The sequence below is a fragment of the Natrix helvetica genome (assembly GCF_964273705.1).
Source record: "Natrix helvetica genome assembly, chromosome: 10".
NCBI classification, from domain to species: Eukaryota; Metazoa; Chordata; class Lepidosauria; order Squamata; family Natricidae; genus Natrix; species Natrix helvetica.
The window spans coordinates 4,327,775-4,342,265 of record NC_138561.1 but is presented as its reverse complement, the minus strand read 5'-3'; the positions used below and the strand labels follow the sequence as shown (position 1 = coordinate 4,342,265).

Below are 14,491 nucleotides of genomic sequence, written 5' to 3'. Positions count from 1 at the left end.
AAACATTTGTATGCAGAAAAGAGGTTTAAAAAGCACTTGTTTTTTTTTCAAGGCCCAGATGACAAATAATAAATAACCACGGAAATGCATTCCGGTTGTCTTGCAGACGTGCTCTTTCATTTGCAAACTGATGACAAAAAACAGAGCAGTGCAAACGTGCAACGGGGAGAGAGTAAACGGAGCAAAGTAGAAACCGACAGACGTCGTTTTGATGCTCGACTCACCTTCAGTGTAACCTCAATGGACAGGTTTTCAGGAATTTGAGGTGGGACTTTCTGGACATTTGCATGCATTACTATCCCGTCAAACATCTTGTGATCTTCCTGGAACTGCATTTCGCCCAGCGTTGACTCTAACTGGTGCAGGAACCTGTTGAGGATGGGATAACTGGTTGTAGCTGGAGATATTTTGCTCCAGATATCATCCCACAGGTCTCCAGAAGCTCCTGGAGCAGGGGTGAAATCCAGCAGGTTCTGACAGGTTCTGGAGAACCGGTAGCGGAAATTTTGAGTAGTTCGGAGAACCGGCAAATGCCCCCTCTGGCTGGCCCCAGAGGGGGTGAGAATGAAGATTTTGCAATATCCTTCCCCCAGGCATGGGGAGAGAATGGGGATTTTGCAGTATCCTTCCCCTGCAACGCCCATCAAGCTACGCCCACAGAACTGGTAGTAAAAAAAATTGAATTTCACCACTCTACTGGAGTCTTTATTAGCCAGGGTGGATTTGATTTAAATCAAGTCTAGTAAAAAGGCTGGATTTCAATCAACTCGATTTAAATCATAATTTTTAAAGAGCAACTGTCATCTCTGTCCCGCAGCAGCTCATCCTCTGACCGGCTGTTGACTCACCGACAGCCCCAATATTTCAGAATCTACAGCCTCTCATGCTACATAACTAAGCTCCATTTCATGCTGAATAAAACTAAATTATGAATGTCTCTTAAATAGAAAGCTATCTTTAGATAGATTTTTACTCCAAAAACATTTTAATAAAATAAATTTGATTAAAAAAAATCCAATTTAAAATTTAAAAATCCAATTTAAATTTTAAAAACTAGTTTTGTTTATTTTTAAAAATAATCATCGATTTTTATCCACCCTGTTAATAGCTCATCAGTGGCCAAAATCACCCACTACATTAAACCATCATATATTTTGGCTAACTGAGAAGGATGGACCCAGCTCTTGTGATTCAAAATAAACCACCGCTTAGCTTTCTGTGTGAATCTGGCTATCAATGTTTCGAACATTCATGATTCAGGTAAACCATAATTAGACACAATGTGGGAATCACAGCTTGTTTGGTCCTCAAGACAGTGCAAGAATTTGCTCTCAAGCCAATCTATCAGTCAGGAGGTCCAAACACCTGTGCATTTCATTCATATGTACCGTATTGTTTGGAGTATAAGACGCACATTTCCCCCCCCTAAAAGAGGGTGAAAATTTGGGTGCGTCTTATACACTTAGTGTAGCTAATTTTACATCCGGTTCAGCGAACCAGTAATTCCAACGACCAGCTGAAACTACTGCCCACCCACCTGCCCCAATCCTTTGGCCTCTGCCTCCCAGCAGTTTACCTCTTTGTAACAAACTGGGGCTTGCAGAGGCTTCCATAAATTATAGCAATCCCTGCAGCCTGAAACAGCTGATGATCGGGAGAAATTGAAAGTGAAACTTGCTGTTTGCTCCACTTGGCAAATTGCTGGGAGGCAGATTTTTTTTTCCTTGTGCTAATCAGGCTGTTTGCTGCAAGAAGGTAAGTCAACAACTATAAATGCCTATAGAATGTTCAAATTATTAGAGTTATTTTTTAAAGACTGCTTTATTATTGTTCTAGACAGCTTAACAAAATGAAGAAGCTTCTTAAAATCAATGTTTGATCTGAAGAGGCCCAGTGCTATTGTATCTTCTTTGAAATAGCAGAAAAAAACTATACTTCCAGAAAGCACATCAATTTTAATAGCATCTGTACAAGTATACTCTGAAATGTAACATTACAAACAGTGTATATTGTCTGTGCTGTTTGTTGCAAGGAGGCAAATTGCTGGGAGGCAGAGGCAGATATTTTCCCCTTGTTTTCCTCCCCAAAATCTAAATCTAACATAATACTTCTGAACGTCTTATACTCCGAAAAATACAGTAGCTCTTATTTCAAACCTGGTTTTGATATGAGATATGATAAAATATCTCTTCTTACTTTGTAATGTGCAGGTAAAGCACATCTCCCACCACTTGTAACAATCGGACTTGTGTGCAAGACTTGTGCAAAGCGTACCTCCAGCCACCCTGCTCCATCTCACTCCTTTTTGCAGTCAATGCACCAGAGGTCTTCAAACTTGGCAACTTTAAGACTTGTGAACTTCAGCTCTCAGAATTCTCCAGCCGACTGGCTGGAGAATTCTGGGAGTTGAAGTCCACAAGTCTTAAAGTTGCCAAGTTTGAGGACTTCTGCAATTCACAGTGCCTACTTTTTTTTTAATACAAATGAATAAAAATGCAGATTGGCTGCCAAATACTCACAAAAACGGATCTTCCGGAGGCCCATCCTCATCATTGCTAAGGTGTATTTCCAAGTTCTTCAGTTTTAACTCTGTTCGTCTCATTTCTTCATCCACGTTGCTGTTTTGAACCAACGCTGCCTTCTGATCGATCTTCCCAAAATCTACAGAGCAAAGCAAACCAGCAAAGTAAAATAAAAGTGCCTCATGGTTTGGCTGTTCCTGGGATTACCCGCCACAGCCAGCTCGCCACGGAGTAATTTGCCATGGACAATTTGCCCGGAAAAAAAACTCGCCAATTCAAGACAATTCAACTATTTAATTTCATTATTTAAAATAATTAAGAAATTGTCTTAATTTTGGTCATTCGCGTTTCGTTTTGCCCCTCCTTTTGCAAATCTTATATTTAAACATTCTATTTCATCATTTCTTCAATTCCACATAATTTTTGTCCCGTGGCAAGCCATATATATGGTAAGCCATACATACACACACACACACACACACACACACACACACATATATATATATATATGTGTGTGTGTGTGTGTGTGTGTGTGTTTGTGTTAAGACTCCTGCCTAATATGTAATACAGCCTAGGTTCGAATCCCAGTAAGGGTATGGCTAGCTGATGAGAACTAAATAGCTTGAAATGGATCTATACTAGTCTCCCTTTATTTATTTATCAGCACAAATACAACACAAATATATATATATATATATTTGTGTTACAACCCCTGGTATGACTAAATATGGGAGGAAGGTCACTACTCCCTCTTTCTGTCCTTCGGCTTATCACAGAAGACCATGCAGGCAGAAAACCATATTTTTTTATTTTTAATGTTGCCTTTTATATATATGCTGGTCTTCTTGTATTCGGGTCCTTTCCCATGTAAGATTGAGATTGTCTTGGCAATGCCATCAGTGAGACCTCGTCGAAACATTGCCAAGACAATCTCAATCTTACATGGGAAAGGACCCGAATACAAGAAGACCAGCATACACACCCGTGAAAATCTACGAAAAGAAATATATATATATACATATGAGTTTCACCACATTTTACCCAATTCATGACATCTTCTGGTAAGTGACATCAAGCTGGCCACGCCCACCGTCACATGACTGCCGGGCCACACCCACAAAATAGGCTATGCCCACAAAATAAGTAGCAAAAAGTTTTGAAACCCACCCCAGGAGGCAACCTACCTAAGAAGAACTTGTATCTTGTCATGCTCGGAAGGGAGCGATTGTCAAAGCCGTTGTTGAAGGCGTAGGAAATATTGTTGAGTAAATCGGGCCCATCTTTGCTCCCTTGGTAGTTGACATTTAGAGAGGACAATGAATAATTGGCTTGGTTACTCAGCTGGTAGGAATGAGTGATGCCATAGGTAAGATTGAACAGGTGCTCATCCTGAAACCAATAAACGCAGAAGCGATAAGTCCCCAAGAGTGAAGGCAAGGTCCAGGATTGCTGAGGTCCCGGTGGGAACGGGGCACTGATATTAAGTCCGCCGACGCCATTGGAGATACTTATGGCGTCCTGCTGAATGTCATAACGGATGTGGCCTTCAACCGTTTGTCTTCGCTCCGCACAGAAGCGGAAGTCCTCCTTGTGGCTGTCCATCCCATGCACGCCTGGACCGCACCCCCAAAAAAGAAAAGAAAAAAGATTTAGGATCTGAGGGATCTACCCTAAGATGTAGGACTTCGCACTTAATGCTACGAAAACAGAGAAGCATCCATTCCAGAAAAGCAGGGGGGGGGGAATACTCGGGGAAATTCTACAGGTAGTCCTTGACCATTCATTCAAAGTCACAATGGCCAAAAAGGTAATAAAATTGGGTGTGACTCACTTAACAACTGCCTTGCTTAAGAACAGACATTCTGGACCCAATTGTTGTCGTACGTCAAGGCATAATATAATATGTATAAGGCATAACAGCACGTAGACTTATACACCATGCTTTTCAGCTCTCTCTGAGTGGTTTACAGAGTCAGCCTCTTGCCCCCCAACAATTTGGGTCCTCATTTGACCCACCTCGGAAGGATGGAAGGAGGAGTCAACCTCGATCCGGTCAGGATCGAACTCCTGGCAGTGGGCAGAGTCAGTCTGCAATACTGCATTGTATATACCACAAACAATCAACTGTTTCATGAATTTTATTTCAGAGGAGAGAAGCAGATTTTCTGGTACTCCCCAGCCTCTGAAATCCAACCGAGGGGAGAAAGACAGAGGTTGCATGAGATTGCCACATTTGGTGAAAGAAGAAACCAACTCTTGGAAGAACTCTCAGTTAACACAGAATAATAAAGTTGGAAGGGACGTTGGAGGCTTCTAATCCAATCCCCTGCTCAAGCAGGAGACCCTACAACAGTGATGGCGAACCTATCACATGCGTGCCACGCATGCGCGCGCTGGCCAGCTAAGTTCACCTTTTTAAAAGCCATTTTCCGCCCTCCCCAGGCTCCAGAGGCTTTATAGGAGCCTGGGGAGGGCGAAAAGAGCCTCCCCCGCCCCCCGGAGGCCCTCCGGAGGCTTCAGGGTCCGTCCGGAGGCTTCCCTGATGCCTTTGGAGCGCTTAAAACAACCCTCCAAGCAAACTGGAAGTGATTTTGCTCGGAGGGTCGTTTTAAGCGTTCCAAAGGCTTCAGGGACTGTCCGGGGGCTTCCCTGACGCCTTCAGAGCGCTTAAAACGACCCTCCGAGCAAACCGGAAGTCACTGAAGCCTCCGGAGGGCCTCCAGGGGGGCGGGGGAGGCTCTTTTCGCCCTCCCCAGGCTCCTATAAAGCCTCTGGAGCCTGGGGAGGGCGGAAAAAGCATGTACAAATGGGGGGGTCGCGCGTTGTACGCGCATGCGCACTGGGGGCGTCACGCGTTGCATTATGGGTGCGGCATGCCCGCACACGACCCCCCTGCGCTCCCCCCACTTGTGGCACGCGAGCCAAAAAAAGTTCGCCATCGCTGCCCTACATCATTTCAGATAAAAGATTGTCCAATATCCTGTTGAAAGCCTCCATTGATGGAGCACCCACAACTTCTGAAGACAATTGTGCCATTGATTGATTGTTCTCACTGTTAGGAAGTTTCTCCCTAGTTCTAGGTTGCTTATCTCCTTGGTTAGTTTCCATCCATTGTTTCTTGTCTTGCCTTTTGGTGCTTTGGAAAATAGTCCGACCTGCTGGAAGTGCAAAAAAAAAACAAAAAAAAAACGCAAGGGACTTTCTATCATATACGGTGGACTTGTCCAGAAACTCAAAAGTGTTGGATTAAAATTTGGAAATGGATACAACAAATTACAGAGGAACAAATAGAATATAAACTGGAACTCTTTCTGCTTCGAATAACCAAGGGGAAATATGGAAAGAATATTAAATACATACTAAAATTCCTGTTGTCCACAGCCAGAATAATATTTGCCCAAACTTGGAAACAAAGTAATATTCCCCCAGTTAAATTAGTGATTCAGAAAATTCTAAATTGCGCAGAAATGGACAAGTTAACATTAAGATTAAAGGACAAAGAAGAGTCTGAATACTATGAAATTTGGGATAATTGGTATAAATGGTTGCATAACAGGAATAAAGTTAATTCAGCCAAGAAATAATAGAGAAATGTATAAAACTGTAGATGGATGTATATAAATATAGAAGCGATATAAGATTGATATCTACAGGTACGATGACACAACAATGTTAATGTGATGATTGTAAGATGTTATAGAGGGAGAAAAACAATAAAAATGTGATCAACGGAAATAGTTTAACATACTTATCTTGGTAAGAACCCCTCAAATATTGGAACATTGCTATCCTGTCTTATCAGATGTTCTTTTCATTAGACCAAACATACCCAATTCATGTGAAAGTTCTTCATATGTTTTAGCCTCCAGCACCCTAATTATTCCTGTTGCTCCTCTCTGCAATCTTACAGGAGCTTCTAACGCTACAGTTCAATAGCAAAGATATTGTCAGGAGCCAAGGTGATTCAAAATAATACAGCTTTATTGCATGCCAACATTTTCTATAAGAATCCGAATTACTAATGGTCAAAGCATATTGGTGGTAGATAAGAATCAATGGAATTCAAGGAGGGATAGACTCTTGTGGGCATGAAAGGACTCCAGACTGATGATGTGTTTGACCCCTCTCTCAAGCTCAGCCTGGTCATCTCCTCCCCCTCCCCCTGGAAACAGGCAATTGATCACAAACTGGGCTCTTACGGGCTCTCACCGTTATTCTTAAAGTCCCTAGGCTTTGACTAAGCAAAGCAAGTAGAAATCAATAGAATGAAGGACATGGAATTCCAAGAAGAACTAAATAGGTTGCCTCTCCACAGTAGGGACAGAATCAAACAGGGTGTGTGGGAATCGGCAAGATATCTAAATGATATCTAAATGATCTGATCTTCCCAAAACAAAGAATAGCTTTCTTCAGAGCCAGATTTAACATTCTTCCTTCAGCACTCCTCCAGGGCAGGCATAAGAGAACACCTATAGCAGAACGAGTATGTACATATATGTGGTAAAGGAGAAGTTGAAGATATCTCACATGTTTTATTGTACTGTGAGCTACACAGAATTTATAGATCAGCATATATATTTCCCCTTACTAGAGAGATTAATAGGGAAGGCAGACAATTTTATGTAGGCTTTCTCCTCCAGGACTCAAAACCATCTACCACACATGCAGTGGGAAAATTCTGCGTTGCTGCAATGCCCACAAGAAAAAAATTGGTTACAGAATTATAGCCGTCAACTTGTACCAGTTTTTGGAAGAGTTCTCCAACAATTTTTAGAACATTATATTTACTCACATACTTATCAGCTTTTCACCCACGTAAACAAGGGAGTGACCCTAACCGTTTGAGAACATGTATTTTCTTATCAGGGATGTTATTATCCACTATTAATGTCATTAACATTGTTTTAAATATACTGTAAAAAGTTATGTCTATTGCTGGTCTCTGACCGTAATAAAGATATATTCTAGTCTAGTCTAGCCTGGTCATCTCTTGCAGATATTTTCCCACTATTAACTCTATACCTTCACCCACAACCAGCAAAGGCATTAACCATACGTGATGGGACTTGTAGTCCAAATAAACTGGGAGTTACCAGGTTTGGCAAGAAGGACGCATATCATGATAAATTCAGCATAGAAGAGATGAGTTAAAAGATTCCAATTCTCCACAAATGGAGAAAATAAAGTTAAGAGTCTTGATGTTACCTTGGAGCTGGAAAAAGGCAGAAAGAAGGTAGAAGAGCATCCTGGGAGATCTGGTCTTGCGTTGAGGGATCTAGCAAAGTGGCAACTGTGATCTTCTGCAAAACACTCTTCTCGAAAATGTGGGTCTTCTGGGAGCATTGGAATTAAAATCCCATCATGGTGTTTCTGCAAAAGAATTGTTGAAAACAGAAAATCTTGTCAATTATTTTCCTGGTGTTTAATTGGGTCACCCATGGGATGCTACAAAAGGTCATAAAATGACCCGTATTGCCAAGTGCCCACAAAGTGGTCATGTGATCGTAGGGGAGAACCATCGGAACTTCCAATCTGGGTCGTAAGTTTCTTTTACGGGTCGTTCCTAATTTTAAACCATTGCTAAGAAACCAGTTGTGAGTCAAGGACCACCTTCACAGTATATTTATTTATTATATAAATTGCATTTATTCATTATTATAGAACTTAAGCAGGTAAGGTTCAGCGGTGGGTTGTACATTTGGTTACCACTGGTCCGCCATGCACCTGCCCCACCTGCTTCGCGCATCCCTGCGTGTGAAATGGGCACGCGGGTGCCTTCTGCGCATGCGCTTTGCTCATTCATGTGCCTTCCATGCATGCGCCCGGTCTCGAAAACGTGCCTAAATAGGACAGCATAGAGCCAGGCCCACCCATGATTTCCACTACCGGTTCAGGCAAACTGGCCCGATCCGGCTGAATACCACATTTTACAAACTTCAATTCATAACTCTCTTTTTCTGTAGGGGGACAACCATGGGGTGGAATGAAGAGGGGGAATCAGCCTAGTATCTTTCCGCAGCCACAAGCAATCTAGGTCCAGCACCCCTTGCGTGCCATTGGCCCTTATCTAACCAAGTGTCCACCATTGGTTGAGAAGATTCTTGTTGCACAGGCTTTAGCAATAAATCACTCTAATCAGTCAACCTTCATGCGTGGACCTGGTCTTTCGCGCCTGACATTTTTTCTCTCTCTTTTTCTGGATTAAAATTTGAAGTTCATTTCAAAACAAATTAATATATTCCAGACCACTTCCAAATAAGGTCTTTCAGCTGCTTGTTAGCTGCAGCCCAGACTAAATTGTAGCCAGAAGCCCAGCCCAACCCAGCAGCGTTTCTCCTTCTTTCAACAGCATCACCATTGAAAAAGGGTGAGCATTGATGGTCAGTTCCCCCTGCAAACTCAGGGGGTCCCTTTGCACATGAAGCTGCATCAAATCTGCACCAGAATCCTTGCATCAGAATGAGCCAGAAACCCCCTGCATTTTATTATTAAGGCAAGGAAGCAAGCGGTATGAAATGTTTAGTACCCAGCATCCGATGTGTGGCAAGAGGTAAATGCAAACCACACTTTTCTTTTTAAGAACTCAAACGGTTTCCCCATTTGGGGCCTGAGTCAGCCGTGCACAGAATGACCACCTGGCTCCAGATGAAGTTGCGTAGTTTAAGCAGAAACAGACGAAGGAATCGCTTCCAGTCATTGTTATTCCTCTGTCTCTCCTTTCACAGCTAGGCAAGGAAGGTTCCCACTAAGTGCAACCAACGCCTTCCACAGCAGCCCAGTTTGGAGACAATTAAAATCTGCAAATGAACCAGGACGAAGACAGCACGCCAGACAGAAGCCAAAGGCAAATTGGTTTCATTTATTTTGGACGGGAAAAAGAAACAAAAGGATTTTCCAAATCCTGAAATGAGGAGTTTCACTCCATTTCGTTCCAATGTCTTAGGAGGATAAATTGTGTGTTCATCCTGATCCATAATTTTATTTGCTGGGCGGTGATACTGTAGTAGTCAAGGCATGGCTAGAAACCAGGAGACTGTGAATTCTAGTCCTGATTTAGGCATGAAAGCCAGCTGGGTGACTTTGGGTCAATCACCAGGAGATGGTGAGTTCTAGTCCCGCCTCAGGCATGAAAGCCAGCCAGGTGAATCTGGGTCAATCACCAGGAGACTGGGAGTTCTAGTCCTGCCTTAGGCATGAAAACCAGCTAGGTGACGTTGGCTCAATCACCAGGAGAGTGGGAGTTCTAGTCCTGCCTTAGGCATGAAAGCCAGCCAGGTGAATCTGGGTCAATCACCAGGAGACTGGGAGTTTTAGTCCTGCCTTAGGCATGAAAACCAGCTAGGTGACGTTGGGTCAATCACCAGGAGATGGTGAGTTCTAGTCCTGCCTTAGATATGAAAGCCAACTCACATGTATGACGGTCGTAGTGTCCCGGGGTCATGTGATCCCCTTTTTGTGACCTTCTAACAAGCATTGTCCATGGGGAAGAAAGAGTCACTTAACAACCAGGTTACTAATTTAACAATTGCAGTGAATCACTTAACAGATGGGGCAAGCAAGGTCGTAAAAATGGGGCAAAACAAATTTCTCACTTAACAACATAACGTTGGGGCTCAATTGCGGGCATAAGTCGAGGACTACCTGTACATCCCCCATCAACCTCCCACTTCTCCAGTCCTCTTGGGCCCCAGATAACATTGCAACTATGCTAAGAGGCAAGTTCTGTGTCCTTCTTAAAACACTCCCAGATTCCCATGGGAAAGAAACCCCAGGAATGTGTGGGAGAAGAGCAGATAACCAGCAGTTCGCGCATCTCAAGGTACTTTGGATATTTATTTCTGAGCAGCAAATTACAAACTGTTTCTTCTTCAGCCGAACGGCACGGTCTGTTTTCCTAAACATAGCTTTGAAACTAAAAAGAACAGCAGAAACAGCATAGGATTATCCAAAGGGGGATATTTCTGAATAACTGGAAACGATTAGAATCAAGACATAAACAGAAACTAACAGCAAATTTAGAACAGTTAAAATAAATGGTAAAAGCCACCAGGAATGAATGAGATTTATTGGAAGATACGTCAATCGGAGTAAGTTTCCCACTTTGACACAACCCGTTGCAGTTAATAGCTTGATTTAGTATTTTACGATGTGTTGGCTGTGTTTATTTCTTATTTGTTTATCAAATTTCTCTACTGCTCATCGCACTTGCGTGGTTCAAATAAATCAGTAAAATCACGTAAACACCATTGTTAAAAACAAAGTTAAAAAAACAGATTAAAACAGAGTTATTTATTTTCTTTATAAAATATATTGGTCGGCTATCTTCTCACAGACATAAAAAGGACAATTGCAATGTTTAAAAAAAATGATATTCCTGAGATTTATCCTTGCTAGAAATTCTGATTTCGTTTCCCAGAGCAATATGTCCAATTATTTATAATTAACCAATGGCATACTGGAAAAATGGTAACTTCCCGGACATTTTAAAGCTGTTTTGTTAACTTGTTTGTGCATTGCTTGTTTAGTCTCTTTGCGGGATTAATCTGTGCTTTTTATGAGTCTTCTGTAAAATGTTACATTTAGCGTTTCTCAGTCTTGACAGCTTGAAGATGTGTGGACTTGTTAAATTCCACCCAGCTTCAAGTTGACAAGGTGGGAAAACAAAGAAGAAAACACACCAACAGCAGTTCAGCAATAGAGTTAGAACATAGAATAATCAAGTTGAAAGAAGACTCCCTGCCTGAGAAGGAGATGTACCATTTTGGACAAATAGTTATCTGGTCTCTTCTTGAAAACCTCCAATGATGGATCACCCACAATTTCTGAAAGCAAGCTGTTCCACTGATTAATTGTTCTCACTGTCAGGAAATTTCTCCTTAATTCTAGATTGGATCTCTCCTTGCTAAGTTTCCAATCGGTTACTTCTTCTCCTGCTCTTTTGTGTCCAAACACACTTGGCCAATAAAAATTATATTCTATTCTATTTTCTATTATATCTTCTATTCTATCTTCCATTCCCTATCTTTCCTTTATTCTATTTCTCTCCTCCTATTCTATTCTATTCTATCTTCCCTTTCCTTTTTTCTATTCCTCTATTTTTGTCCTCTATTCTATTCTATTTTCTATTCTATTCTATCTTCTCTTCCCTTCCCTCCCTTTCCTTTCTTCTATTCCTCTATTCCTCTTCTCTATTCTATTCTATTCTATTTTCTATTCTATTCTATCTTCTCTCTTTCCTTTCCTTTCTTTTCTTCTATTCCTCTATTTCTCTCCTTTATTCTATTTTCTATTCTATTTTCTATTCTATCTTCCCTTCCCTATCTTTCCTTTATCCTATTTCTTTCCTCCTATTCTATTCTTTTCTATTTTCTATTCTATTCTATCTTCCCTTCCCTTCCTTTCCTCTCTTCTATTCCTCTCTTCTATTCATAAGAAATGAAATAATGCATTATTTGGAGGGGGGGAAACCAAAATAAAGCATCAACGCTTACCTTTTGTAACTGTAATCTACAGCTGGCAGGAAGATATTAAGAGGAAAAAAACCAGTTCCCTCAACGGTTATAGCCAAGGTTGGCCTGGGAGACTTCACAGTTGCCTCCCCTTTGAAGCCAAACGTTTGCACCCACCTAATCAAAACTGAAATCTTTGCTCGGTGCAATGGGGGCAATGTGCAGTTTCCATCGGAGGTGAGAAAGTCACATAGAGAAGGACCTCCCCAAGTGAATCAAATGAGGATCACCAACTTCACACAGACACAAGCGGTGTGAGAAAAGCTTTCACAGAGGATAATGTGGGTCCCAAAGTGGGAAGATGAAGGTGGTGGTATTTTATGCCACCAGTTGGGCTTTCTTCTAGGCTACGGTATGACGTTAAGAAACATCACGTAGCTCTTTGAAAGAGGAAGGGTTGGTCGGAATTTTGGAAATACAATACAATACAATACAATACATTACAATACAATACAATAGCAGAGTTGGAAGGGACCTTGGAGGTCTTCTAGTCCAACCCCCTGCCTAGGCAGGAAACCCTATACCGTTTCAGACAAATGGCTATTCAGCATCTTCTTAAAGACTTCCAATGTTGGGGCATTCACAACTTCTGGAGGCAAACTGTTCCACTGATTAATTGTTCTAACCGTCAGGAAGTTTCTCCTCAGCTCTAAGTTGCTTCTCTCCTTGATTAGTTTCCACCCATTGCTTCTTGTTCTACCCACAGGTGCCTTGGAAAATAGTTTGACTCCCTCTTCTTTGTGGCAACCTCTGAGATATTGGAACACTGCTATCATGACTCCCCTAGTCCTTCTTTCTATTAAACTAGACATACCCAGTTCCTGCAACCATTTTTCATATGTTTTAGTCTCCAGTCCCCTCTTTGTTGCTCTTCTCTGCACTCTTTCTAGAGTCTCCACATCTTTTCTACATCGTGGTGACCAAAACTGAATGCATTATTACAAGTGTGGCCTTATAAAGTGGTATTAACACTTCATGTGATCTTGATTCTCTCCCTCTGTTGATGCAGCCTAGAACTGTGTTGGCTTTTTTGGCAGCTGCTGCACACGGCTGGCTCATATTTAAATGGTTGTCCACTAGGACTCCAAGATCCCTTTCACAGTTACTACTATTGAGTGAATGAATTTATGTTTCTTGGGCAGTTGGGCTGAGAGTACCAAATCAGTCAAGACAAGTGAAGAACAGCAGATCCAGTCCCAAACAGCAAAAGCTCAAACAGCATTCTTCAAAATGAAAAAGGTTTTCTGCAGTCACGACGCATGCCTAAGACTGAAAATCAGGCTTCTCGGATGCTACATCTTTTCTGTCCTGCTCTACGAAGGAGGGAGTTGGTCTCTGACAGAAAGTCACTTGAAGGGACCAGAAGCATTTGAAATGTGGATTGACAGACAGCTGTTACATAGAAGCTGGGTTGACAAAATCACAAAATGAGGAGGTTGATAAGCTGCCTGGGAAAGCCAAGGGAGAACATTGAAAGCATTAAATGTGAAAGTTAGAATATTTTGGGATGTGACATCCAGAAAAATACAGCATCCTTCGCTTAATCCTCCAGGGAAAGATTGAAGGCAAATGAAGGCCAGGCAGAAGAAGAACTTCATGGCTTCAAAAATCTAAGGGTTTGGACAAAACTCAACACTTTTTCTTGCGGCTGTTGATAAAAATAGGATTGCCAACATGATCGTCAATGTCCAATGACAGATATGGCACAAGAAGAAGAAGAAATCCCAAACAAAACTCCACCTGCATCTTCAGCATCTCTCCCTCTGAAGTCCTGTCTTGTTAGAAACGGCCCTAAGAAGAGTCAACACCACCATGGTATCTTCCAAAGACATACAATCAGAATTGAAATGGGAGATAAGGAGATAAGGAGAAGAGTGCCAGGGTTCCAAACAGCATCCAAAACTAAATCAGAGTCCAAAGCAAAGGATTCCTCAAAGTTCCAATTTATTAAGAGAGCCATGTTGGCACATCTGGAAGCTTCCCGGTTTTCCCTACCCAGTTGAAAGTTCATGATCTTGCCCCCACAACCACAAGCCCATCCCATGGTCCAATCTCCCACTGCCATGCTGGCAGTTCCACCCATCCAGTTCTGGTCAGGTGCAGAGGTGCAAAGACAAAGGATGACCTTGGCTTTCTAGAAGGAATTTTGTTTTGGCTACATAGCATCTAGCTCCGTACAATCCCCCCTCCCATTTTCCCACAATAGAAAAGCACAGTAGAATAATAAAAAAAGTGTGGCAGGCCAAAGAGCCAAAAGGAATATGGCTGCAGACCTGAGACAAGGAGAAATCAAAGGGTAAGTAATATAAGCACAGTTTTCTTTCCGCAGGCTACAGCAGAAGTCTTCAAACTTAGCAACTTCTGAAATCCACAAGTCTTAAAGTTGTCTTAAGGTTTAAGACTTGTGGATTTCAGCTCCCAGAATTCCATGGCTGGCTAAGAAATTTTGGAAGTTGAAGT

The 14,491-nt window shown here is 41.9% G+C and overlaps 1 protein-coding gene across 5 annotated transcripts in view; it reads right to left on the bottom strand.

The window, feature by feature from the left end:
• The window catches only part of LOC309397198 (adhesion G-protein coupled receptor G1-like), a 71,638-nt gene that overhangs the window by 16,133 nt on the left and 41,014 nt on the right, over window positions 1–14,491 (bottom strand). For all 5 annotated transcript variants that reach the window (XM_081963023.1, XM_081963022.1, XM_081963026.1 and 2 more), the window contains 4 exons: window positions 7,728–7,892; window positions 3,707–4,135; window positions 2,520–2,661; window positions 225–369 (listed from right to left, as the gene is read on the bottom strand). In XM_081963023.1, coding sequence (XP_081819149.1) covers window positions 225–369; window positions 2,520–2,661; window positions 3,707–4,135; window positions 7,728–7,767 — 756 coding nt within the window. In that variant the 5' untranslated portion in view covers window positions 7,768–7,892. The remainder of the gene's footprint in view (window positions 1–224; window positions 370–2,519; window positions 2,662–3,706; window positions 4,136–7,727; window positions 7,893–14,491) is intronic.